The following is a 25406-nucleotide window of genomic DNA, read 5'->3' as shown; positions in this document are numbered from 1 at the left end:
AGCAAAATACTGCCGATGTTGAAAATCTGAAACAAAAACAGAAAATGCTGGAAAAACTCAGCAGGTCTAACAGCATCTGTGGAGAGAGTTAACGTTTCGAGACGGTATGACCCTCCTTCAGAGCTGTTGTCTCAGAAACTTCCTCCCTGGAAAAGTGGGAGGAGGTGGGAACATTTATGTCCGTCATTTTTTCTAATTTTCCTTTCCCACTTGTTACGACACAGCAGCTGGTAAAGGCTGAGCTATTTAAAATCCCGAAGAGAAATTTAAAACAACCATTATAACCTATATTTTCAATTGGTATGTTTGCAATGCAGCTCTGAATTCAGGAATAAACACCAGTAAGCCTAAAGAGTTTTTTTTTAGGGTGAGGCAATGGCGTAATGGTATTGTTGCTGGACCAGTAATCCAGAGATCCTAGGTAATGCCCTATGGACCTGGGTTCGAACCCCACCACAGCAGATGGTGGAACCTGAATTCAATAAAAATCTGGAATTAAAGTCTAATGATGACCATGAAATCATTGTTAATTGTTGTAAAAACCCATCTGGTTCACTAATGTCCTTCAGGGAAGGAAATCCCTTACCTGGTCTGGCCTACACGTGACTCCAGATGACTCTGAAATGGCCTAGCAAGCCACTCAGTTGTAACAAACCCCTACAAAGTCATAAAAAAGGAATGAAACCGGACAGACCACCCGGCATCAACCGGAAACGACAAATGCAATCTCAGCCTTGTCGACCCTGCAAAGCCCCCCTTACTAACATCTGGAGGCAAGTGCCAAAATTGAGAGAGCTGTCTCACAGACTAGTCAAGCAAAAGTCTGACATAGTCATCCTCATGGAATCATACCTTACAGATAATGTCCCAGACACCTCCGTCACCATCCCTGGGTGTGTCCTGTCCCACCAGCAGGACAGGCCCAGCAGAGGTGGCGGCACAGAGGTATGCACTCGGGAGGACGTTGCACTGGGAGTCCTTAACATTGACTCCGGACCCCATGAAGTCTCATGGCATCAGGTCAAGCATCAGGTCAAACATGGGTAAGGAAAACTCCTGTTGATTACCATGTACCGCCCTCCCTCAGCTGATGAATCAGTGCTCCTCCATGTTGAACACCACCACTTGGAGGAAGCACTGAGGGTGGCAAGGGTGCAGAATGGGTGGGGGTCTTCAATGTCCATCACCAAGGGTAGCTCGGTAGCACCACCAATGACCGAGCTGGCTGAGTCCTAAAAGACATAGCTGCTAGACTGGGTCTGCGGCAAGTGGCGAGGGAACCAACAGGAGGGAAAAACATATTGACTTCATCCTCACCAGCCTGCCTGTCGCAGATGCATCTGTCCATGACAGTATCAGTAGGAGTGACCACCGCACAGTCGTTGTGGAGACAAAGTCCTGCCTTCACATTGAGGATACCCTCCATCGTGTTGTGTGACACTACCACCGTGCTAAATGGGATAGATTTCAAACAGATCTAGCAATTCAAGATTGGATATCCATGAGGCACTGTGGCCATCAGCAGCAGCAGAATTGTACTCCAACACTATCTGTAACCTCATGGCCTGGCATATCCCCCACTCTACCAATACCATCAAGCCAGGGGATCAACCATGGTTCAATGAAGAGTGTAGGAGGGCATGCCAGGAGCAGCACCAGGCATACTTAAAAATTAGGTGTCAACCTGGTGAAGCTATGACACAGGACTACTTGCGTACCAAACGACATAAGCAGCAAGTGATCACCAGGGCTAAGTGATATTCTTGCCATAGAGGGAGTACAGCGAAGGTTCACTAGGCTGATACCGGGGATGGCAGGACTCTCGTATGAGGAGAGATTGGTTCGACTGGGCCTGTATTCACTCGAGTTTAGAAGAATGAGAGGGGATCTGATTGAAACATATAAAATTCTAACAAGACTAGATGCAGGGAGGATGTTTCCCCTGGTTGGGGAGTCCAGAACCAGGGACCACAGTCTCAGGATATGGGGCAGGCCATTTAGGACTGAGATGAGGAAAGATTTCTTCACTCAGAGGGTGGTTAACCTGTGGAATTCTCTACCACAGAGACCTGTGGAGGCCAGGTCACTGAGTATTTTCAAGAAGAAGTTGATAATTTTTTTAAAATTAGGGGCATCAAGGGGTATGGAGAGAAAGCGGGAATATGGCATTGAGATAGAGGATCAGCCATGATCATATTGAATGGCGGAGCAGGCACGGAGGGCTGAATGGCCTACTCCTGTTTCTAGTTTCTGTCTTTCTATCCCACAACCAACAGATCAGATCTAAGCTCTGTAGTCCTGCCACATCCAGTCGTGAATAGTGGTGGACAATTAAACAACTCATTGGAGGAGGAGGAGGAGGCTCCACAAATATCCCCACCCTCAATGATGGAGGAGCCCAGCACATCAGTGCAAAAGTTAAGGCTGAAGCACTTGCTACAGTCTTCAGCCAGAAGTGCCGAGTGGTTGATCCATCACGGCCTCCTCCGGAGATCCCCACATCACAGATGCCTGTCTTCAGCCAATTCAACTCACTCCACGTGACATCAAGAAATGGCTGAAGGCACTGGATACTGCGAAGGCTATGGGCCCTGACAATATTCTGGCAACAGTACTGAAGACTTGTGCTCCAGAACTTGCTGTGCCCCTAACCAAGCTGTTCCAGTACAGCTACAACACTAGCATCTACCCGGCTATGTGGAAAATTGCCCTGTACCCAAAAAGCAGGACAAATCATAACCCAGCCAATTACTGCCTCGTCAGTCTACTCTCAATCATCAGTACAGTAATGGAAGGGATCATCAACAATGCTATCAAGCGGCACTTGCTTAGCAAAAACCTGTACACTGAAGCCTATTTTAGGTTCCGCCAGGGCCACTCGACTCCTGACCTCATTACAACCTTTGGATCAAACATGGACATAAGAGCTGATCTCCCGAGGTGAGCTGAGAGTGACTGTCCTTGACATCAAGGCCACATTTGACCGAATGTGGCATCGAGGACCCCTAGCAAAACTGGAGTCGATGGGAATCGGGGAAAACCCTCCACTGGTTGCAGTCATACCTAGCACAAAGGATGATGGTTGTGGTTGTTGGAGGTCAGTCATCTCAGCTCCAAGACATCACTCCAGGAGTTCCTCAGGGTAGTGTCCTAGGCCCAGCTATCTTCAGCTGCTTCATCCATGACCCTCCATCCATCATGAGGTCAGAAGTGGGGATGTTCGCTGATAATTGCACAATGTTCAGCACCATTTGCGACTCCTCAGATACTGAAGCAGTCCATGTCCAAATGCAACAAGACCTGGACAATATCCAGGCTTGGCCTGACAAGTGACAAGTAACATTCGCGCCACACAAGTGTCAGGCAATGACCATCTCCAACGAGAGAGAATCCAACCATCGCCCCTTGACGTTCAATGGTATTACCATCACTGAATCCCCCACTATCAACATCATGGGGGTTACCATTGACCTGAAACTGAACTGGACTAGCCATACAAATACTGTGGCTAGGAATCGTGTGACGAGTAACTCACCTCCTGACTCCCCAAAGCCTGTCCACCATTTACAAGGCACAATTCAGGAGTGTGATGGAATACTCCCCACTTGCCTGGATGAGTGCACCTCCCACAACACTGAAGAAGCTGGACACCTTCCAGGACAAAGCAGCCCACTCGATTGACACCACATCCACAAACATTTGCTCCCTCCACCACCGACGAACAGCAGCAGCAGTGTATACCATCTACGAGATGCACTGCAGGAGTTCACCAAGGCTCCTTCGACAGCACCTTCCAAACCCATGACCACTACCATCCAGAAGGACAAGGGCAGCAGATAGATAGGAACACCACCACCTGGAAGTTCCCCTCCAAATCACTCCCCATCCTAACTTGGAAATACATCATCGTTCCCTCACTGTCGCTGGGTCAAAATTCTCAAACTCCCTTCCTAACAGTATTGTGGGTGTACCTACACCACATGGACTGCAGCAGTTCAAGAAAACAGCTCAGCACCACCTTCTCAAGGGCAACTAGAGATGGGCAATAAATGCTGGCCCAGCCAGCAAAGCCCACATCTCGTGAATGAATTTTTAAAATATATATGTAAATTAAATTAAACATTTATTAATTTAACACCAAATTTAAACATATACACATGTCTACAAATTACTGCCTTTATAATTTTTAAACAAATCCCCAAATTAATCACTCCCAGGTAAACTTCCCCAAGGCAACAATAACCCATAGATTTTAAACAGACATCAGGCAAAGCGCATCTTATCTTACAAATTCAAAATGAGGTCCCTTTCAATTTGTTCCTTCGCAGACACAATGGTCTCACATGCCTCTGACTCCCACACAAAATTCTTTTTTTGTATATACCTAGCCTTCCCTTTGAATGCAAATTCTCATTGTATCACCAGGCCTTTTGAACTCTATCTCTTCTAACATTAAAATCCCTTTCATAGTACCAATTTCATTAGTAATATAAACGTATTGCTTGGTGTGGTGTGTCCTAGCTAGATGCAAGATTTCACCCCAGTCTTTGAATGGTTTATTTAACAAAATGCAAATATACCCTCTACCTTAATGTTTAATATCTCAAAACTACTATACATCAAAGCACCCAGACTAGCTGGCTTTACTCCAGTTAAGACAAACACACACACCCACAGACACAGACCCTACTATAAGTCCAATTTAAAATAATTTCCACTAACATTATATACATTAACATCTTCATGACACACTCACCAGGCCCTTGGAGGCTGAGAGGTATGATTCCCTCCATTGGTTTTCATGTGTGCCAATATAATCCATGCCAGCAAACCCCCTCTATTCAGGAGGTGCCATTGGTACTGGGAAGGCCGTGATGAAACAGCTGCCTTTCTTCCACTCTTTCCTAACAACCCCACTTAGACACCATTATATACAGCGACTGAAGGAAAGACCTCGATTTACACAGTGCAGATGTTGGTTGACTTGTCCTTAAGGGAGCCCCTTTTTCACCAAGTGTGAACAGTGGCTTTTTTACATTTGTTCTGATACATATCGTCAGCTTTGCTGCGTGAGTTTTTTTTCCTTAACTTGGACAAATTTGTTGTCCCTGCTATGAGAAAATTTACTGCGCATCTGAAAAAGTCAGCATATTTTAGCAGATGAGAGTGAGCAATCCTGAAATTGTGAACTTTCAAAGTTTATATCAAAGTCCAGCTGTGTCCTGCAAACAGGTTATTTAATGAACTGTATTGGCACAGGTCATGGGAGGCTGTTTTAGAATTGTGTTTGACATTTGAATACCTGTCAGATGGATACCAGAAATCTTGCACTATTACAGTGCAGTTGGTGGAGCCGTGCATACACATACTTAAGGAGGCTTGTACCACGATGTAACTTGGCATTCTGACAACTTGGTAAATTGCAGGTGTGTGGTTTAAATAATGCGCCTGGAGATATAACCAGGATACATTACTCTCATGAACCCAGAAAAATCATAGACTTGTGCGTCTACATAGCTTGCTGTCTCTCTCCAAAGATACACTTGCATTGATGCATATTAAGTAGAATTTATAGCATAGAAAGAGACCATTTGTCTCAATTAGTACATTTTAGTGTATAGGCTCTGCACACCTTCCTCCCATTTTACTTCATCTAAGCTTTTAACAGATCCTTCTGATCCTTTCCCTCTCTTGTACTTGTCTAATTTTCCCTTAAATAGATCTGTACTATCTGCATCAACTACAACATATCGTATTGAGTTCCACATTGTAACCACAGCCTAGGCAAAAGAAGTTTTTTTCTGAATTTCTTACTGGATTTATTAGTGACTAGCTAATATTTATGACCCTTAGTTTTGGATTCACCAGCAAGTTTAATTATCTTCTCTACATCTACCCTATCAAACCCCTTCATAATTTTAAAGACCTTTACATCACCCCTCAGTATTCTCTTTTCCAGAGAAAAGCCACTTCAGTCTTTCCTGATAGTTCTAACCTCTCAGTACATAGGATTATATGACAGAGATAGGCCGATCAGCCCAACCAGTGTTTCTGCTTCACACTAACCTCCTCTATCTTTTCTCATGTAAATCTACTATCGTAACTATCTATTTCCTTCTCCCTCATATGCTTGCCTAGTTTCCCCATAAATGCATCTAACCTATTCACTTGAACCACTCCCTGTGGTAGCGAGTTCCACATTCTCACCACTGGTACCTGGTTCTGATATACTTGTAAATCTGTTTTGCATCACCTCCAAAACCCCTCTCCCCTTTTTTTGCAATCTGGAGATCAGCATTGTGCACCGTATGCAAAGTGTATAAAGAACAAAAAAATATTATTATAGGGGCAAGAGCTGATTTAAAATGTAATTTTAAAAAGGTGAGGAAACAGGGGTTGTAGAGTGGCTCTTAGATATTTCCTTTTAACTGTTTATTCTCAATTGTATTTGCATGACTCTATCAGAAATGTTTAGCAAATGAAAGAATAGATAAAGAGAGTGGTTCTGGAAAGAACAAAATAATGTTGGGATTTTATTCCAGGCACTGAAGTGGGGGAGTTTGCGGAATATGACCCTAACCTGCTGGATGACCCGCAGTGGCCATGTGGAAAACATAAAAGAGTTCTGATCTTCCCTTCCTATATGGTAGGTGCCATTTGGTCCTCTCTCATTCCTATGCAATAGTTTTGTGTGGCTGAATGGAGGTGTGAGACTGTAGAATTCATGTCTGCAAGTTTGTTAACTATCCTCATTCCTGTCCAAATGGTGCTACAAAACATGACTGTATAACAATTATTGTGAATAGTACAGAACATTCAAAGTATCAAGGATGTATTTCGAGGAAATATCAAGCGATGGGCAAGAAGGAAACTTGTTTCCTTTGGAAAAGAGACATCAAGGTGAAGCTTTCAAGGATATGACAGGGATTGCCCAAGCTGATCCAGATAAATTTATCCGATAGGATTCAAATAGTAAGGAATGCGAATTAAAATTGGGCTTTCAGATTTCCAACATTTTGCTTTTGTTAAAAATCGAAGTTAGGAGTAAGAAGGGAAGTTGGGCAGATCGGTTTTGAACTCCCTTCCCTTGTGAAGTACTGACTTATACTGAGTTAGAGTTCCTTATGTGTGGTTTTCACTCTGGTGTCTTGCCAAAGTAGTGTTGATGTAAGAGCCCAGGCAGTGAATGTTACAGGTCTGTTGAACATTGATGTCACATGTAACCCTCATTTCTTCACAAGCAACATCCACACGAACAGAATTTCTGGTAAAAGTCATTGAGGTGGAAATTGCTGTGTATTGCGTCATATAATGGGTACAAGGCATATGAATTTAGTTGTGGGGCTTCCAGCACCTGGTCTGCACAGTTATAATATCTTTCTCTTAAATAAACCGTTCCTCTGGAGCTCCGAGAAGCAGTAATGCTTCCCTGACTGCACAAGAATCATGATCAACCCCTCCTTCCTCTTGGGACTTGTTTGAGAGCTGTCGGCGGCGAGGCAAGCAACCTGTCATTGTTCTCTTCACGTGCGTGCTATCTGTGGAAGTATGGCCAGCACTGGCAGATCGGGTTGAGTAGGCTGACAAGGCACAGAGAACAATCCCTATTGCTCTTCAGACATCCCTGTTCAGGTATTCTGAAAAATAGGCCCACACCAAAATCTAGCCCATCGTGCAGTAGGCTGACTTGACTCCGTTCCTTCACTCCCTCAGGCTCCTACTGTCACCCTGGCTGAGGTCAACTAACTCGGCATAGAGCAGAGATCAAACCTGAGACCTCTGGTATGTTTGGCTTAGAACTGCAGCACATTGGGTAGAATGTATCCACCACACCATTGTGAGAATGATTCATTTTTAATTGCTTTCAATCATTAATTATCCCTCAAGGAAACACTGGAGGTGCAACTTCTACTGTCTTGAGTAATGAGCTTTCTTTGCAATTTACAAACCAGCTGAATTTGATCACTTATTTATGCTGCTGAAGGTTACATAGAAAGCTGATAGGGGAGATAGCAAGTAATGTTTTTGCTTCAACATCATAACTCTGTTTCTGATTCCTGATGTGATGAAGGGAATCATCATACCATTTTAGCCCTTGAGTTGTTAATTCCTTTTTTTACAACAGTAATACTTGTAGCATATAAAAAGATTAGGAACTGGGTCTCCAAAATGCTGAACAGCAATTAGAGACTGACAGTTAGCCTCTTCCTACAGACAGTAAGGCCTATTATGTGCTCAGGCCCATAATTGGTCAATTAGGTATTTAAGTGGCATCATGTCCACAATTGAAAACCAGGAAACAGCAAATGTACAACCAGCACAAACTGCACATAATCTTTATGCTTGTGAGGAACAATAAACTGTTAATAATATATGACTTTGAGGGTGTAATGCAATACAGCCAAAAGCTTGTGAAGGCGCCAATTTTTTTTTGTGAGTCTTGTCTGTTTTGGCAATCTACATTATAAGAAACCAAACGAAAACTGGATGGCCCCAGACCTTCTGGTCCAATAGCTCTGAACATTCATTGCTATTGAGGGCCACAGTTGTGTCACAGGTCCCAGGGAGCCGACTTGCACTGGAACCTCAAATTTCCCAGATTGCCACGAATGGCTTCATGGGAGCTGATACGAATGGTGTCTTTTCCCCACCACCACCCGCTCCCAACCTTCCCCGGACCTGTCAGTGTCTAAATTTGGGCTGTTTGTCTGGTAATACATGAATAGTTATACTGATTTATTTAGAGCTTTTTCTCGCGGGCATAATGTCTGCTCTGGATCCTTTAATCGATGCCCTAGCACTTCAGCACTCCCCTCAGTTCTGCTCACATCTCCTGCCCCCCGACTTTGAATGATGGTGTAAGACGGATGATTTAGATTCAGTCATCAAATGGAAATCCAAATCAACATTGGGCATTTTATACCATCACCCAAAATCAGAATTACTCCTGATGAGTGAGCAAAGTGCACTAGGAAGATAAACAGACTGCTTTGAGAACTTTTGTTTCAGTGCTTGACCTTCCTGCAGGCCATTAGCAACAAAATACATTTATATAGCACCTTTAAAGCCTCAAAACGCCCCAAGTCACTTTAGCAGTGTGTTTTCAAATGAAGTTTGACACTGACCACATAAGGAGACATTAGGACAGTTGACCAAAATATTGGTCAAGCTAAATTTTAAGGAGTGTCTTGAAGGAAGAGAGAGAGGGGTGGAATGATTTAGGAAATAAATTCCAGAGCTTAGAGCCTAGGCACTTAAAGGCATGGATGATAATGATGGAGTAAGTAAAATTGGAGATGCGCAAGATGCCAGAATTAGAGCCGCACAGAGATCTCAAAGGGTTGTAGAACCTGAGGAGGCTGCAGAGAGAGAAAGCGTAGGAATTTTAAAGTTGAGTCATTAGCAAACTGGGAGCCAATGTAGTTGAGCAAGCACAGGGGTTATAGATTAATGGAACTTGGTGCAAGATAGGATACAAGCAGTAGAGAGAGGTGTCAGCTGTGGCTCAGTTCATAGCACCCTCGCCTTTGAATCAGAAGGTTGTGGGTTCATGTCCCACTCTCTGAAACCAAGAACTGTGAATGTACTCGAAAGAGTTACAATCTGTGACTGTTGATAACTCAAAAGAGTTACAAGCAGTAGAGGTTTTAATGACCTCAAGCTTCCAGAGGGTCCAAGAGGGGAATAGGTAGAGTGAACAGGATAAAATTGTTTCCCTTGATGGAGGATTCTAGAACCAGGGGACATAGATTAAAGATAAGTGGCAGAAGGTGTAGGGGGGACATGAGGAAGAACCTTTTTACGCAGAGGGTAGTGGGTGTCTGGAATTCGCTGCCCAAATTGGTGGTAGAAGCAGAAACTTTAAACTCTTTTAAAAAGTACCTGGATCTGCACCTAAAGTGCTGTAAACTGCAGGGCTATGGGCCGGGTGCAGGAAAGTGGGACTAGAAAGGGCACCTGGGTATCCTCGGGCTGGCATGGACAAGATGGGCCGAATGGCCTCCTTCTGTGCTGTAACGTTTCTATGGCTCTAAGGTGGGAGATCAGCCAGAGCAGCATAGGAATTTTGCTGATAGGAGAGACATGTTGCCAAAGCTTTTTGTCTTGCTCTCATTGGGACAAGCCAAAGAATGACAACACGTCGACTTGCTGATTTGTTGAATCTAGAGGTGACAAAGGCATAGATAAGGTTTTCAGCAGCTGATAAGCTGAGGTACAGGGTGGAGATGGGCAAATATGGATCTTGATCTTGAGGTAATAATTTAGCACCTCACAACAGATGACTACGCATGCAAGAAACAGCCATCTTCGATAATGAAGGAAAACTGACAATGACAAAATTGTACACACAAGTTGAGAGGTAGATGTTGAGTAAATAAAGTAAATCATGAGAACCATACACTGCTACTTAGTTTTAGATTCCACATCTCAAAGTAATGATTAGTTCTGTAGTTCTTAACATGAAGTTAGCTAACCTAATAACTAATGTCTGCCATGAACTAAATACAATAATTGGCTTAGCAGCTTTGTTGAAATGATTTTTCAATTCCTTGGAGGTGGAAGAAATGAACTTGTGTAGCAACTTCATACATGTGTCTGTGAGGATTTTGTCTGGTTGCTACATCCAGCTGAATTATAAACATCCTTTGAAAGACCAAAGTTGCAAAGGATGAAAACGTCCAGAAGTCGATTTATGATGATGCGGCACATAGTGATGTGAGGAATTCATATCCCCACTAATAAATCTCATGGACTGTCTGTGGTCTGTGATTATCACTGCGAGCATGGTCTGTCCCTTTAGGGTTAATGTTCGTATTAGGCAAAATATAATAGCAGCCGCTTAAAAACTGCTGAGGTTAATCAAAGAGCAATTGTAAATATTTGTAAATTTCAGGCTCTGGGTAAATGAATGACATTCTTTCTCTTTGGTTAAAAAGGTTGTCTTGAATGTGTAACAGAAATTCCCCATCTGGATTTTACTCACTGACTTTTTCTTAAAAAAAAAATTAACAGTAAGTGTTTTACTTGAATTACTTTTTGAACCTTATTCCAATCCAGTCTGTCTGTGGTGAATTGCACCACATTGTGGAGGCTTGATTGCTTCAACAGTATGAGGGATATTTGCAAGTGATAAATCAAAACTGTCATTTTGTATAATCTGTACTCCATTACCTTCCTGCCAATGATGTTCGATAATGATTTCACAACTTTTCAATGAAATCGTTATTGAGCGCAGGCACACAGACTTCCTGTGAATTCATGCTCCATAAAGTGATTGCCAAACGTGATTCAGTCCCAGAATTCAAAAATAAAGACACAGTGATTAAAGCGTGTTCTACTTGCTTTGTGCGCTCATCTAATTCAGCAGATATCAGGTGTGAATCTGTCAATAAGCTAGTGTATATTTTTCATAACGAGAAGCTGAAAACTATCTTAAGTGGTATTGCTCCTGGAGTGCAATGTTTGCTTGTCTGAAACTGAGGCAATGCGTTCTCTCCAACAACAGGCTAGATTTTGCCGTCCTAACGTGGGGTAAACCCACGGATACAAATGAAGGGGGTTGTGGAAACCACAAAGCCAAAATTATGACTTCATTTCCACTGACCTCCGTTTTGACGGGTGCAGGAAACGTAGCCAGTCGCAGCTCGACACACACGCAAACTGATGTCAGAACTGCCATATTGCTGTCTACCTGAATTTTGTATTTCATTGAGCTTGAGATTTTCAGCGAGGCAGGTGGTTTCCTGAAGCTTGTGTGAACCATGTCAGGTCAAAGAGTTCATGTACTCTGGGGGAAGCCTTAGTTGGATTCAGGAACCTTTTCACAGGTAAGTTTATAAATTGTTGCCAGCTTCACATGTCACAACTCGATGCTGTATGATAATTTACGTATGTTTTTAATGCAGCAATTGATGATGAGGCTTTGTTCTTAAAAGGTAAATGACCATTAAATTGACCAAAATCGTGAAAGTGTTGAGATGCATTAGAGTACTTTCCTCCAGTGGATTAAGTGCTCCTCTGCATTCACCAGTATTGAGATTCAGATTTTTAATGTGTCATTTGGACCCTGTGCCTTGATCCTCACGTTAACAGCCCAGGTATGTATTCAGCTATTAAAGCAGTGTAACAGATGGCCATCTGTGCCACTTCAACTCATTATGAATGCTTGGCTGAGCTCCAACCACCAGTAATGGTTTCAGCTCAACAGGCGTTGTTGATGCAGTTGTCAAGGGGACTGTGAGCTTTGTTTAGATTAACAGTTTTCTGAGCTAAAAGGATTTTTTTGGAAGAAATTTTTCATTGGCTGTTTATTTTGACAGTTTTATGACAAATTAAGAGGATTAAGTTTTCTTCAAGAGCATATCGAATAGCTGTTTGTTTATTTTGATAGTTTCATGCACATTCCAAAGACTTCCCAATGTTATTATAGGGCTCATGAGTTCTGTCAATAGTGGATAATGGGTGAGTGGGTATGGAGGGGCCATTGCAGTTCTTGAGGGGTGGTGTGCTGAGGGGTGAGTGTTAGGGTGCCTGACATGTATGGAACTGGGTCGATATCCCAGCATATGGAGGCGGGCCTTTTAATCGCCCCACCTAGGCATCCACTCACCTCTGCTCCCACCCCGGGGCTGCTTCGGGAGACAGCAACCCTGACTCCAGCTCATTCTGAAAATAGTGCAGGTGGGAACTGCTGGGTTGGAGGCGAGATTATGATGTTGAGGAATCTGGCGACTCGCGATTCCTGCCTCAAAGGAAAAAAATTGGCCTAATGTCTCCAAATTTAACCCATTTGTAAGGAATGAGTCATGAAATACATGGGAAGTAGAATGTAGCTCCCTGGTAGCGTAATTATATTTCTTTAAAAAGAGAAACTTTGTGAACTCCCAGTGAACTGAAGACCCAGTAACTGGTTTATAAAATGCTGAGGGTAAGAGGACACAAATCATCCTGTAGTTTTCCTTACAGTGAACAGTAGTACTCTAGAGTTAGTGGTGATGAGTGATTCAGTAAGGGCAATGCTGGAACCATTAGTATTACAGAAGCTGAAGAATTTTTTAACATTATGCTGCAATCATGTTGGATCTTTTTAAAAATTCTCCAATGTAGAGTAGTTCCCTGCCAAACCAAGCAGTGGCTATGCATTACAATCGTTTTTAACATTAAATGGCAACTGTTGCTTCGGAATGGAGTCATTTTCAGTTTAGAAACGTTGGCCTTGATTTTTTCACCAGGTTACATCAACTCCCCAGATTGGAGTGGGAAATACCTTCGGAAGCTGTTCCACCAACTCTGACACTTCCATATTAGGCAGCAGTATAAGAATGGGTTGCTACCTTAACTGAATACATGGGGATTAGAAATTCCTGCATAATATGGAGGCTAAGTGAGATGCTGGAAAATGTTGACCATATTCCATATCTTGTGAGCCTTCGCTCAATGAAGGCAAATGTATACAAAATTTATCATTGCCTCCGGCATGCCAGCTCAGCCTTCGGCTAACTGAGGGAAAGAGTGTTTGAGAACCAGGATCTCGAACCCGAGATTAAGGTCATGGTTTACCGGGCAACAGTGATCCCCACACTTCTATATGTCTCAAAGGCTTGGATGACTTACAGCTGGCACCTTAAAACACTGGAGAAGTGCCACCAATGGTGCTTCACAAGATCCTCCAAATCCAGTGGCATGAAAGGCAAAGAACTTTCCCAGCATCAACGTGCTAATCACTCAAAACCAGCTCCGCTGGCCGGGACATGTACGTATGCCTGACGCCAGGCCCCTGAAGCAACTCCTCTACTCGAAACTCAGTTGCAACAAGAGACTCACAGAAGGACAGTGGAAACACTTCAGGGATTAATGAGGTAGGTGGGGTGGCTCCTGCTGAACACGTGGCAGGAAGCTTGCCAATGTTTATATCAGTGCTCTGTGGTAGTCAGCTACATGGGCAATACCCACATCACACTTGGTGCTCCCTGAGCTTCGGCTGCTGCCTACCTGAGACTAAACACTCTGAACTTGGGTAAGCAAATTAAAATATGTTCTCATTATCAGGTAATGCATTTGACATGAATGGATTTTTCTTTAGCTGTTCAGAGACTTTTAAGGGCATTTGTCCACGAGATAAAGCAACTTGCCGTACATGTATAGCACAGCTGGCTAAGTTCAGGACTGCCATGGACAGTTGACCTAGTTCCAGTCTTCCACCAACCAGATTACACTACAAAGAAACCCAGTTTACTCTTGCCCAAGGAGTATATTCACCTGTCGGTCATAGGACCGGAACTGGATGGACAGTGTGACCCATGTTCCATTTCCCAAGCGGCAAGTGCAAAAAAGAGGACCCAATGTCAGCACCAAACATTCACTTTACATAATACATGGATTTTTATGTAAATAACATCCCTATAAAATGTCCCAACAATGACAAAATCTCTGAGGATATGTGTTGTGCTGTTATTCTTTACATTTTTTATTTACCCTTTTTTTTTAAGCACTTCTCTCTCAGCTCCCCAAGGTGCACCCTTGATCCTTCAATTAAGAGCATAGGTCAGCTTCATATCCCAGTCCTGGTCCCCGGCAGGTGAATGGGAGCAGGCTGAGGTGGGCTGCCCCCACCACCTTCTCGTGTTAATACAGCTTGGTGTACCTTTGCTTTAAACTTCATTTGCATTGCTGATTATTCCTATCAGGAATAAACAAGCCAGATTTTAAACTCAATGCATCAATTTGTGGATGACATGGATTTCAGATGAACATTCCGGGCGTGCTATGTTTCCATACCAGTCCTACTGTGAAGCTGTTTGTGGGAAATTGGAACTCTTTCCACAACTCAGTAGCTTATTTTTTTTGTGTTTGTTTTCCAAAAATTAATCTTTCTGTAGAGCTGCTGCAATCTGAGAGAGAATTGGAAAACAGATAAAGGGAGAGAAATTTCTTAAGGATTATGCTCAGTTTTTTTTTGGGGTGTACAATGAGCACAATATCTATGAATTTCTGGGCAGAGGTCCTACACCCAGTCTGTTCCGGAGTCATGGCCGCCACTATGTTGGTCTTTGCTTGTTTTTATGTGCCTTTGTGGCTGCCTTAAAAGCAGACTTGGCTGAATTTAAATATGCAAATAAAGGTCCTGCGTGTGTTTCAGGACCTATTTACAGTATTCATGAAAGACTAGACTATGTGGGTGCTGTGCATGTTGTGACTATTTTTTTCAGTTATACAGGGGTCTAACCAGTGGTCCACTAAGGGACCGTTGGAGGCGCAGAACAGAAGGAAGATTTTTAATTTTTACTTGCCTTGATGTGGGTGCTTCAAAACTATGGGCTTCTGTTAGCCTGCAATCCCCCTGCTCATGTTTTCCTCTCCCCACCCCCTAAGCCCCCACTCTTTTGCTGGACTTACCTGCCCTCTGGCCAAAATTACCAAGGCCCAAATTGGTAAGCAGCTTGGCAACACCTGACTTGCACTCGCACCATATGCTATTATTACAAGGATCAGCTTCTCATGAGCTTTGGGATTATTCCTCGCGCGCATTCGATGTCTGAACTTGCCCAAATCAATTTCTACCCCAAAGAGCAGGAGCTGGGGCAAAATAACTGAATGTAATTGTGCCGCAGCCCTACAAGCCAAACTGAACACTGAAGCAAAAGATATTCCAGAACCTTCTGAACCGAAAAGCAATTAAACCTCTACCAGTGGCATTGTTTCCATTTCCAGTGCTCCTAACCTTTGTTGTATGGTAGCAGAGACAAGAGCTAGCATACTGTCCTTGGCCATCTGTGATGGCCTGCAATCCAAACACATGCTGTCAAGCCAGACACACAAGAAATACAACAGTGAGCAGAACCGCAGGAATTTTTTCAAAAGCATCCAGCCACCAATTGGAGGATCAAGTCCAATGCACCTTCATAACAACCTTACACACTTGCCCCCTGAATGTACCAGGGCGTCATTTCCATTTCTGACAGTGGTCGCTGGTCTCCCTCATAGTCACTTAAACAGAGTTATCATTAAAAATCAGCATATTTTCTGTAGCAGGACATGGATTTCAGCTGGCCTTGTCACAATGCAAATCTTATTATATGAATGGCTTCCCTAGCAACCCGCAAACTACTGTTCTTTTTCACCACTGTGTTAGTTACAGTACAGCATGATGCAGGAGACACAAGAAAAATTGGCAGCTTCAGCTGTTGGGAACATATTGGCTTTACATTTCCAACAGGCCAATCTTGAACATGCACATTTAATTTTATAACTAGTGTTTAATTGCAATACAAAGCATGTGCCAAACTACAAGAAATCTGTAACATTCCCCTTTAATTAGGAGAGCTCCTTGAAATATTTTCTTGATAAATTCTGCAGCCACCAAGCTTGTTGTGGAATTCTAGCTATGTTCAGTCACCAGGGCTCCACTAATCCATCCTGAAAATATCTGACCACCATATTGTTCTTAACATATTAGTGCAATGATCACAGGTCCAGTATGTCAGCAACTAAACACAGCCAAGTTCCCAATTGCTAGCAAATGTAAGACAGTGTGAAGTTACTATAATTATTCAGTACAGACCACAGCAGATATGGTGTAGTCACCAGTATTAACAGGAACTTATATTTTTACTGTTGTTGGCTATCCCTTGATTCAAGGGTGACATCTACTCAGGATCAAGTTCCTGTCATGGGTCTTCATGTGGCTAAACACGCCTGACCTGCAGATCTTTGGGCACACTGGGCAGGACATCCAACAAAGTAGTGGGATCCCAAGTGCAAGTTTTTCTTTCCTTCTCTGTCACTCTGCTCATCATTAAGATGTTGGGACATAAAGTGTGATGTAGCTTAATGGACAAGCTGTCCCATTCTGAATGATTGGTAACAAGCTCCTCCCAGTTATTAAGGTTAAAGCAGCCGTGCTTCAAGGGAGCTTCAGAGTGCCTTTGAAGCATTGTCTTTGCCCACCTCTGGGACTTTGGCCATTTGAAAGTTGTGAGGACAGGATGTGGTGAGGAGATGGTTTTCAGCCATTGGGACACTGTGTTCAGTCCACCAAAGTTGATTTTGCAGGAGTTTTGCCTGAATGCTTGTGGAGATGTTTGTTCAACGGTCCGCCAATTGAATCCAGAGGATGTGGCAGATACGTTGCTGATGGGTTTTCTCTAGCGTTCTTATGTGTTGCTGATACACAGTCCGGGTCTCACAGCAGTACAGGAGTGTGGTGACAACAACTGCTCTGTACACTAAGACTTTTGTTGACTTGCGAAGTTCTTTGTTGTCAAATGCTCATTGCCACAGTTTGCAGAAGGCTGAGTTGGTGCAGCCGATCTGGTGTTGGATCTCCTCATCAATAGTGACCTTTTGAGAGAGGTGGCTGCCAAGGTATGGGAGGTTCTCAACATATTTCTGAGTCTCTCCTTCAACATATATTGGAGGTGGAATATTTGGTTGACCAGGTGTGGGTTGACATTTATATAGCTCCTTTACCACAGTAAAATACCTCAAAGTGCTTAACATGAACGATTACCAAACATAATTGAATGCTGAGCCAGGTAAGGAAATAATAGGAGAGATGACCAAAAGCTAAGTTAAAGAGGTAGGTTTTAAGAAGGGCCTTAAAGGAGAGAAGAGAAGTAGAATGGTGGAGAGGTTTAGTGAGGGACTTCCAGAACTTTAGGGCTTGGGCAACTGAAGGCACAACCACCGATGATGGAATGATTATAAGTAAGAAAGCACAAGAGACCAGAATTGGAGAAGTGCAGAGATCTCTGAGGGTGTAAGGCCGAAGGAGATTAGAGAGAGAGGGTAGGCTATGGATGAGAAAAAGGATGAGCATGTTAAAATTGAGCCATTGCCAGACCAGAAGCAAATGTAGGCCAATGAGCACAGAGTTGATGGATGAATGGGACTTAGTGTGAGTTAGGAAACAGGCAACAGAGTTTTGGATGTGCTCAAATTTATGTAGGATGGAAGATGGGGGGTTGGCCAGGAGATCATTGGAATAGTCAAGCCTAGAGGGAATAAAGATTCAGATGAGGATTTCAGCAGCAGATGAGGTGAGGCAAGGACAGAGTTAGGTCATTTTATAGATTTGGAAATAGGTGGCCATGTTGATGGGGCGGGTATGTAGTCTGAAGATCATCTCTGGGTTAAGTACAGCACCAAGGTTGCAAACAGTCTGGTTCTGCCCAAGACCAGTTTCCAGGGATACAATTAATGACTAGGAAACAAGGCAGGGACCAAAGGTGATGGTTTCAGTTTACCCAATGTCTAACTGGAGGAAATGCCTACTCATGTCTGTTCTGGATGTCAGACAAGCAGCGTGACAAATCGGAGACAATGGAGGAGTTGAAAGAGATGGTGGTGAGATAAAGCTGGATGTTGTCATCCTACATGTGGAAACTGACGAGCTGTTTTTAGGTGATGTTACTGAGGGGCAGCAGATGAGAAATACAAGTTGACTAAAGGTAATCAAACAAAGTTTTGTTTGTATGTGGCTCCAGAAGTAATGGTGTGAGAGCAGGAAGGAAAGCCATTGCAGGTGATTCTCTGGCTATGACTAATCAATAAGAGTGGAACCAGGCAAGAGCAGTCCCACCCAGTGAAAAAGTGTTGTTGGAGGATGGTATGGTCAACCCCGATAGTTTACCACTATCGCAGTCATGTTGGATGCCATTTGTAACTTGGATAACAACTGCCTCACTACTGTGGCAGGCCGTGTAGTGGAGGCAAAAAATAACTCGAGACTGTTTATAAAATAGACTCTGATAAACATGGAATCACAGGTTTCTCTGGAAGGATAAGCTTGATGGCCTCCCTCATCTGTACTTATCTTAGTGACCTTGCAACTTCGCACAGGTGAAATCTCCTGTTTCAGCTTAGTTCCAATTGGTAGTTATTTTAAGACAGAATTTGTGGTAAGAGAAGTACAGGAGTAAACTCATTAACATCTCTCACAGCTACTTTTTGTGACTTCTCAGCAGCATTCTCCTCCTGGTGCCACAGTGCTGATCACCTGGCACCATTACAATTTCATCCTATTCCATACTACTGGCCAGCTAATGAAAAGCAGCCAAACTCTTCCCCCAGCTCCTACCATTCACTGTTGCTCTGAGCTCTTCCTCAGATGATGGTTATGGTTCCAACCTCTCATTCTCTCCCTACACTCTCGATTCTCTTCACCACACTACCAGCCACTGTTCTTCACATTGCCAACATTTCATTAGAATCTCCCTATCCTTATCCTCTCAGTCTCCCAGCGCCCCACCTCCAGTGTACAGACATGGTACTTTCACCCTATGTCACTGCAGCACATGTATTACTTCCCAGGGAAAAGTAATCATTCAAAAAAAAAATTTTTTTTTCTTAAAATTAGTTTTTGAGCTGGTTATTTTAAATTGTACATTTAGCAGTGCACAAAACACTTCACATTCATCCTACTAATGTTTTATTTCAATATTTTAGGAGGTTTATCATCACTTAAACATTTATACATTAAATAAAATGCCTCATGAGCAATTCCAGTCCATCAACTGTATCCTTTCAAAGCTGTCTTTCTTCAACACTAACAGCAGATTTATGTGTTTCCCTGCTTAAAAACTCAGACATCCAGTTCTTTCTCAACATATAATGTATTGTAATGTGCTGTAGAATGTATCCTTTTCACATTCACTGTTCTTGGCATCAATTGTGAAAGCAGTATTAGGTCAGGCCAAGGAAGGATCCTCACTGTCCTGTTGTAGTCAGTGGAGCACTTTTCATTGTAGCCCTAAAGCAGCTTTTCATATTGTAAAGCGAATAGTTTTGCTAAAAGAAAAATAAATCTTCATTTTAGCTTCCTCAATGGTCAAACAGCAACAGCACTTCCAGTTATTTAGTACTCCTCAGATATGTCTCAAGGTGAAGGAGAGGTGAAACATGACACTTTATAGAGAACAAAGGAATTTGGAGAGAGAGATACTATGGTAAAGTGAAGTACACTGTCCCTTTAAGAGAATGCACGTGTACTGATCATGTGACAGCACTGATGAATCACTGTATAGCGTGGGCAACTGGGAACTGTAAGTCTAGTTCTGGAGGTTTCTGAGTGAGCACGTATGATCTGGTGCTCTGTCCTATGTCTCAATAAACTATCACTGTTTATTCTTACATCAGTCTCTCCCTGTTATTGATTGCAAGCAGCAACTGATGAGAAAATAGGAAAGCGTGCAGGTAGAGTTCAATTGGCTAACAAACTAATTTACACAAGACATAAAAGAGACTGAATACAAGGTAGAAGAGGAGGCCTTGGAAGGCAGAAATAAGGGTAGTTAAAGTGGTTTATGAGGTTAGTCCCATAAACCATGGGGTTAGTAACTGAAAAGTCGACTTTAAACAGTTACAAGAATGTAGTGTATGTTCTGGGACTTATGGTTGGAGATTTCCAGATAGGGCAAGGTTGTGGAGGTACTTGAAAATAAGCCTGGTGATCCTCAAATTGACTCAACTGAGGCACAGGGCTAGCAAAGCCAAACAAGGGAAGGGTTGGTAATGGAGTGGTATCAGCAGGCTCAGCCTGAATGAGAAATAGGAAGATTTTTGGAGTTGGTGCCAGCAAGAGCCAAATAGGATGACTTTAGTTTTTGCCAATGTTGAGCTGTTGGAAATTTCACCCCATTTAAGGCTTTATGTCAATCAGGCAGTCAAAGCCCAGCAGCATGCACCAAATCTGTGGTAATATGAGCAAAAGTGTTGACTGTCATCAATAATAACTAACTTGGCAGAGGGATGGAAACAAAGATGTAACATTAGAAAAGAAAAACAAGGTGTGCAAAGGATTGGAAGAGACAGGTAGCAAGCACTAGAGTAAGAAATAGTATGGCATTAGGTGGGGTCAGAATGAGAGGGAATGCAATATGGCCTATATAAGGTTTATATATGGGGAGGTGATAGCAGAGTGGTATTGTCACTGGATTAGTAATGCAGAGACCCAGGGTAATGTGCTGGGATGCATTACCATTCAAATCCCACCACGGCAGATGGTGGAATTTGAATTCAATAAAAAATCTCGAATTAAAGGTCTAATGATGACCATGAAACCATTGTCGATTGTCGTAAAAACCCATCTGGTTCACTAATACCCTTTAGGAAAGGAAATCAGCTGTCCTTACCTGGTCTGGCCTACATGTGACTCCAGACCCACAGCAATGTGGTTGACTCTTAAATGCCTTCTGAAATGGCCTAGTAAGCCATTCAATTGCATCAGACCGCTACAAAGTCTCCAAAATCGGACGGACCATCGACCAAGTTTGGCTGGAAACGACAACGGCAAACTCAGCCCTGTCAACCCTGCAATGTCTTCCTTACTAAAATCTGGGGACTAGTGCCAAAATTGGGAGAGCTGTCTCACAGACGAATCAAGCAACGGCCTGACATAGTCATCCTCATGGGATCATATCTTACAGATAATGTTCCAGACGCCACATTCACCATCCCTGGGTATGTCCTGTCCCGTCCCACCGGCAGGACAGACCCAGCAGAGGTGGCAGTACAGTGGTATACTGTCAGGAGGGAGCTACCCTGGGAGTACTCAACATCGATTCTGGACCCCATGAAGTCTCATGGCATCAGATCAAACATGAGCAAGGAAACCTCCTACTGATTACCACATACTGCCGTCCCTGAGCTGATGAATCAGTGCCCCTTCATGCTGAACACCACTTGGAGGAAGCACTGAGGGTGACAAGGGCACAGAATGTACTCTGGGTGGGGGACTTCTATGTCCATCACTGAGTGGCTCGGTAGCACCACTACTGACCGAGCTGGTCAAGTCCTTAAGGACATAGCTGCTAGACTGGGACTGCGGCAGCTGATGAGAAAACCAACAAAAGGGAAAAACATACTTGACCTCACCCTCACCAACCTTCCCAGCGCAGATGCATCTGTCCATGACAGTATCGGTAGGAGTGACCGCCGCATAATCGTTGTGGAGACAAAGTCCCGCCTTCACATTGAGGATACCCTCAATCACGTTGTGTGGCACTACCACTGTGTTAAATGAGATAGATTTCAAACAAATCTAGCAATTCAAGACTGGGCATCCATGAGGCGCTGTGAGCCATCAGCAGCAGCGCAATTGTACTCAAACACAGTCTGTTACCTCATGGACCGGCAAATCCCCCGCTCTACCATTACGATCAAGCCAGGGGATCAACCCTGGTTCAATGAAGAGCGCAGGAGGGCATGCCAGGAGCAGCATCAGGCATACCTAAAAATGAGGTGTCAACCTGGTGAAGCTATAACACAGGACTACTTGCGTGCCAAGTGGTAGACAGAGCTAAGCAATCTCACAGATCAGACCTAAGCTCTGCAATCCTGCCACTTCAAGTCATGAATGGTGGTGGACAATTAAGCAACTCACTGGAGGAGGAGGCTCCACAAATATCCCTATCCGCAATGATGGGGGCGCCCAGCACATCAGTGCAAACGATAAGGCTGAAGTGTTAGCTACAGTTTTAAGCCAGATGTTCCAAGTGGATGATCCGTCACAGCCTCCGGAGGTCCCCAGCATTGCAGATGCCAGTCTTCAGCCAATTCGATTCACTCCACATGATGTCAAGAAAGGGCTGAAGGCACTGGATAGTGCGATAGCAAAGGCTATGGGCCCTGACGATATTCCGGCAATAGCACTGAAGACTTGTGCTCCAGAACTTACTGCACCCCCTAGCCAAGCTGTTCCACTTCAGCTACAACACTGGCATCTACCCAGCTATGTGAAATATTGCCCTGGTATGTCCTGTACAAAAAGCAGGACAAATCCAACCCTGCCAATTATCGCCCCATCAGTCTACTATCGATCATCAGTAATGGAAGGGGTCATAACTGCTATCAAGCGGCACTTGCTTAGCAATAACCTGCTCACTGGCACCCAGTTTGGCTTCCGCCAGGGCCATTCCGCTCTAGACCTCATTGCAGCCTTCGTTCAAACAAGGACCAAAGAGCTGAACTCCTGAGATGAGGTGAGAGTGACTGTCCTTGACATCAAAGCTGCATTTGATTGAATGTGGCATCAAGGAGCCCTAGCAAAACTGGAGTCAATTGGAATCAGGGGGAAAACGTTCCACTGGTTGTAGTCATACCTAGCACAAAGGAAGATGGTTGTGGTTGTTGGAGGTCAGTCATCTCAGCTCCTTGACATCACTGTAGGAGTTCTTCAGGGTAGAGTCCTTGGCCCAACCATCTTCAGCTGCTTCATCAATGATCATCCTTCCATCATAAGGCCAGAAGTGGGGATGTTCGCTGATGATTTCACAATGTTCAGCACCATTCGCGACTCCTTCTACTGAAGAAGTTCATGTCCAAATGCAGCAAGGCCTGGACAATATCCAGGCTTGGGCTGACAAGTGGCAAGTAACATTCGCGCCACACAAGTGCCAGGCAATGACCAACTCCAGCAGAAGAGAATCTAACCATCGCCCCTTGATGTTCAATGACATTAGCATCACTGAATCCCCCACTATCAACATCCTGGGGGTTACCATTGACCAGAAACTGAACTGGACTAGCCGTATAAACACTGTGGCTACAAAAGCAGGTCAGAGGCTAGGAATCCTACAACGAATAACTCACCTCCTGACTCCTCAACTCCTGTCCACCACCTACAAGGCACAAGTCAGGAGTGTGATGGAATACTCCCCACTTGCCTGGATGAGTTCAGCTCCCACAACACTCAGGAAGCTCGACACCATCCAAGACAAAGCAGCCCACTTAATTGGCACCTCATCTACAAGGTGCATTGCAGGAATTCACCAAGACTCCTTAGACAGCACCTTCCAAATTCATGACCACTACCATCTAGAAGGACAAGGGCAGCAGATAGATGGGAACACCACCACCTGGAAGTTCCAAGTCACTCACCATCCTGACTTGGAAATATATCGCCATTCCTGTGGGCATACCTATTTTATGGACTGCAGCGGATCAAGAAGGCAGCTGACCACCTTCTCAAGGGCAACTAGGGATGGGCAAGCCAGCGAAGCTAACATCGCGTTAATGAATGAAAAAAGTACATGTATGTAAAGGCACAAAGCATAGCAAATGAAGTTGGTGAGCTGCAGGCGCAAATAGCTATGTGGGAATATGATGTTTGTGGTGATAACTGAGACCTGGCTTAAAAAGGGCAGGACTGTGTATTAAATATTTCTGAGTGCTAGGTGGTTGGGAAAGATGGGGAAGGAAGTTGCCAGATTGATTAGGGAGAACGTTATAGTGCTAGAGCAAAGATAACCTAGAGGAGTCAATGACAGAATCTATTTAGTAAGAGCTATGAAACAATTGAGGTGCCATTATACTAATGGGTGCATTCCATAGGCCACCAAGATGAAACATAGAAAATAGGAGCAGGAGTAGGTCATTGAGCCCTTCAAGCCTGCTGCGCCATTCAATATGATCATGGATGGTCCTGTATCTCAATGCCATACTCCCACTCTTTCCTCTTACCCCTTAACGCCTTTAGTGTCTAGAAATCTATCTATTTCCTTCATAAATATATTCAGTGACTTGGCCTCCACAGCCTTCTGTGGTGGAGAATTCCATAGGTTCACCACCCTCTGAGTGAAGAAATTTCCCCTCATCTCAGTCCTAAATGGCCTGCCCTGCATCCTGAGTCTGTGACCCCTTGTTCTTGACCCCCAGCCAAGGAAAACATCCTCCCTGCATCCAGTCTGTCCAGCCCTTTCAGAATTTATACGTTTCAATGAGACCCCATCTCATTCTTCTAAACTCCAGTGAATACAGGCCTAGTCGACCCATCCTCTCCTTGTACGACAATCCTGCCATCCCAGGAATCAGTCTGGTGAATCTTCGCTGCACTCCCTCTATGGCAAGTATATCTTTTCTTGAGTATGGAGACCAAAATTGCACATACTACTCCAGGAGTGGTCTCACCAAGGTCCTGTACAGCTGCAGCAAGACATCCTTGCTCCTATACTCAAGCCATTTCGCAACAAAGGCCAACATACCATTTGACTTCCTAACTGCTTGCTGCACCTATATGCTTGCTTTCAGTGACTGGTGGACAAGGACACCCAGGTCCCTTTGTACATCAACATTTCCCAATCTATCACCATTTAAATTCTGTTTTCCTATCGAAGTGGATAACTTCACATTTATCCATGTTAAACTGCATCTGCCATATATTTGTCCACTCACTCACCCTGTCTAAATTGTCTTGGAGCCTCTTTACACCCTCTTCACCACTCACATTCCCACCTAGTTTTGTGTCGTCAGTAAACTTGGAAATATTACTTTTGTTTCCCGCATCTAAATCATTGATGTACATTGTGAATAGCTGGGGCCCAAGCACTGATCCCTGCGGCACCCCATTAGTCACTGCCTGCCACTCCGAAAAAGACCCATTTATTCCTACTCACTGTCTCCTGTCTGCC

At 43.8% G+C, this 25406-nt stretch overlaps 1 protein-coding gene across 4 annotated transcripts in view; it reads left to right on the top strand.

Annotated features, from left to right (window-relative positions):
• cables1 (Cdk5 and Abl enzyme substrate 1) overlaps window positions 1–25406 on the top strand; it is a 185737-nt gene that overhangs the window by 129911 nt on the left and 30420 nt on the right. For all 4 annotated transcript variants that reach the window (XM_078540833.1, XM_078540832.1, XM_078540830.1 and 1 more), the window contains one exon: window positions 6543–6646. In XM_078540833.1, coding sequence (XP_078396959.1) covers window positions 6543–6646 — 104 coding nt within the window. The remainder of the gene's footprint in view (window positions 1–6542; window positions 6647–25406) is intronic.

Source organism: Cetorhinus maximus, chromosome 4 (genome assembly GCF_964194155.1).
Source record: "Cetorhinus maximus chromosome 4, sCetMax3.hap1.1, whole genome shotgun sequence".
In the NCBI taxonomy this organism is placed as follows: domain Eukaryota; kingdom Metazoa; phylum Chordata; class Chondrichthyes; order Lamniformes; family Cetorhinidae; genus Cetorhinus; species Cetorhinus maximus.
Note: the sequence above shows the minus strand (reverse complement) of the source record. Positions and strands in the feature narration are given on the sequence as shown.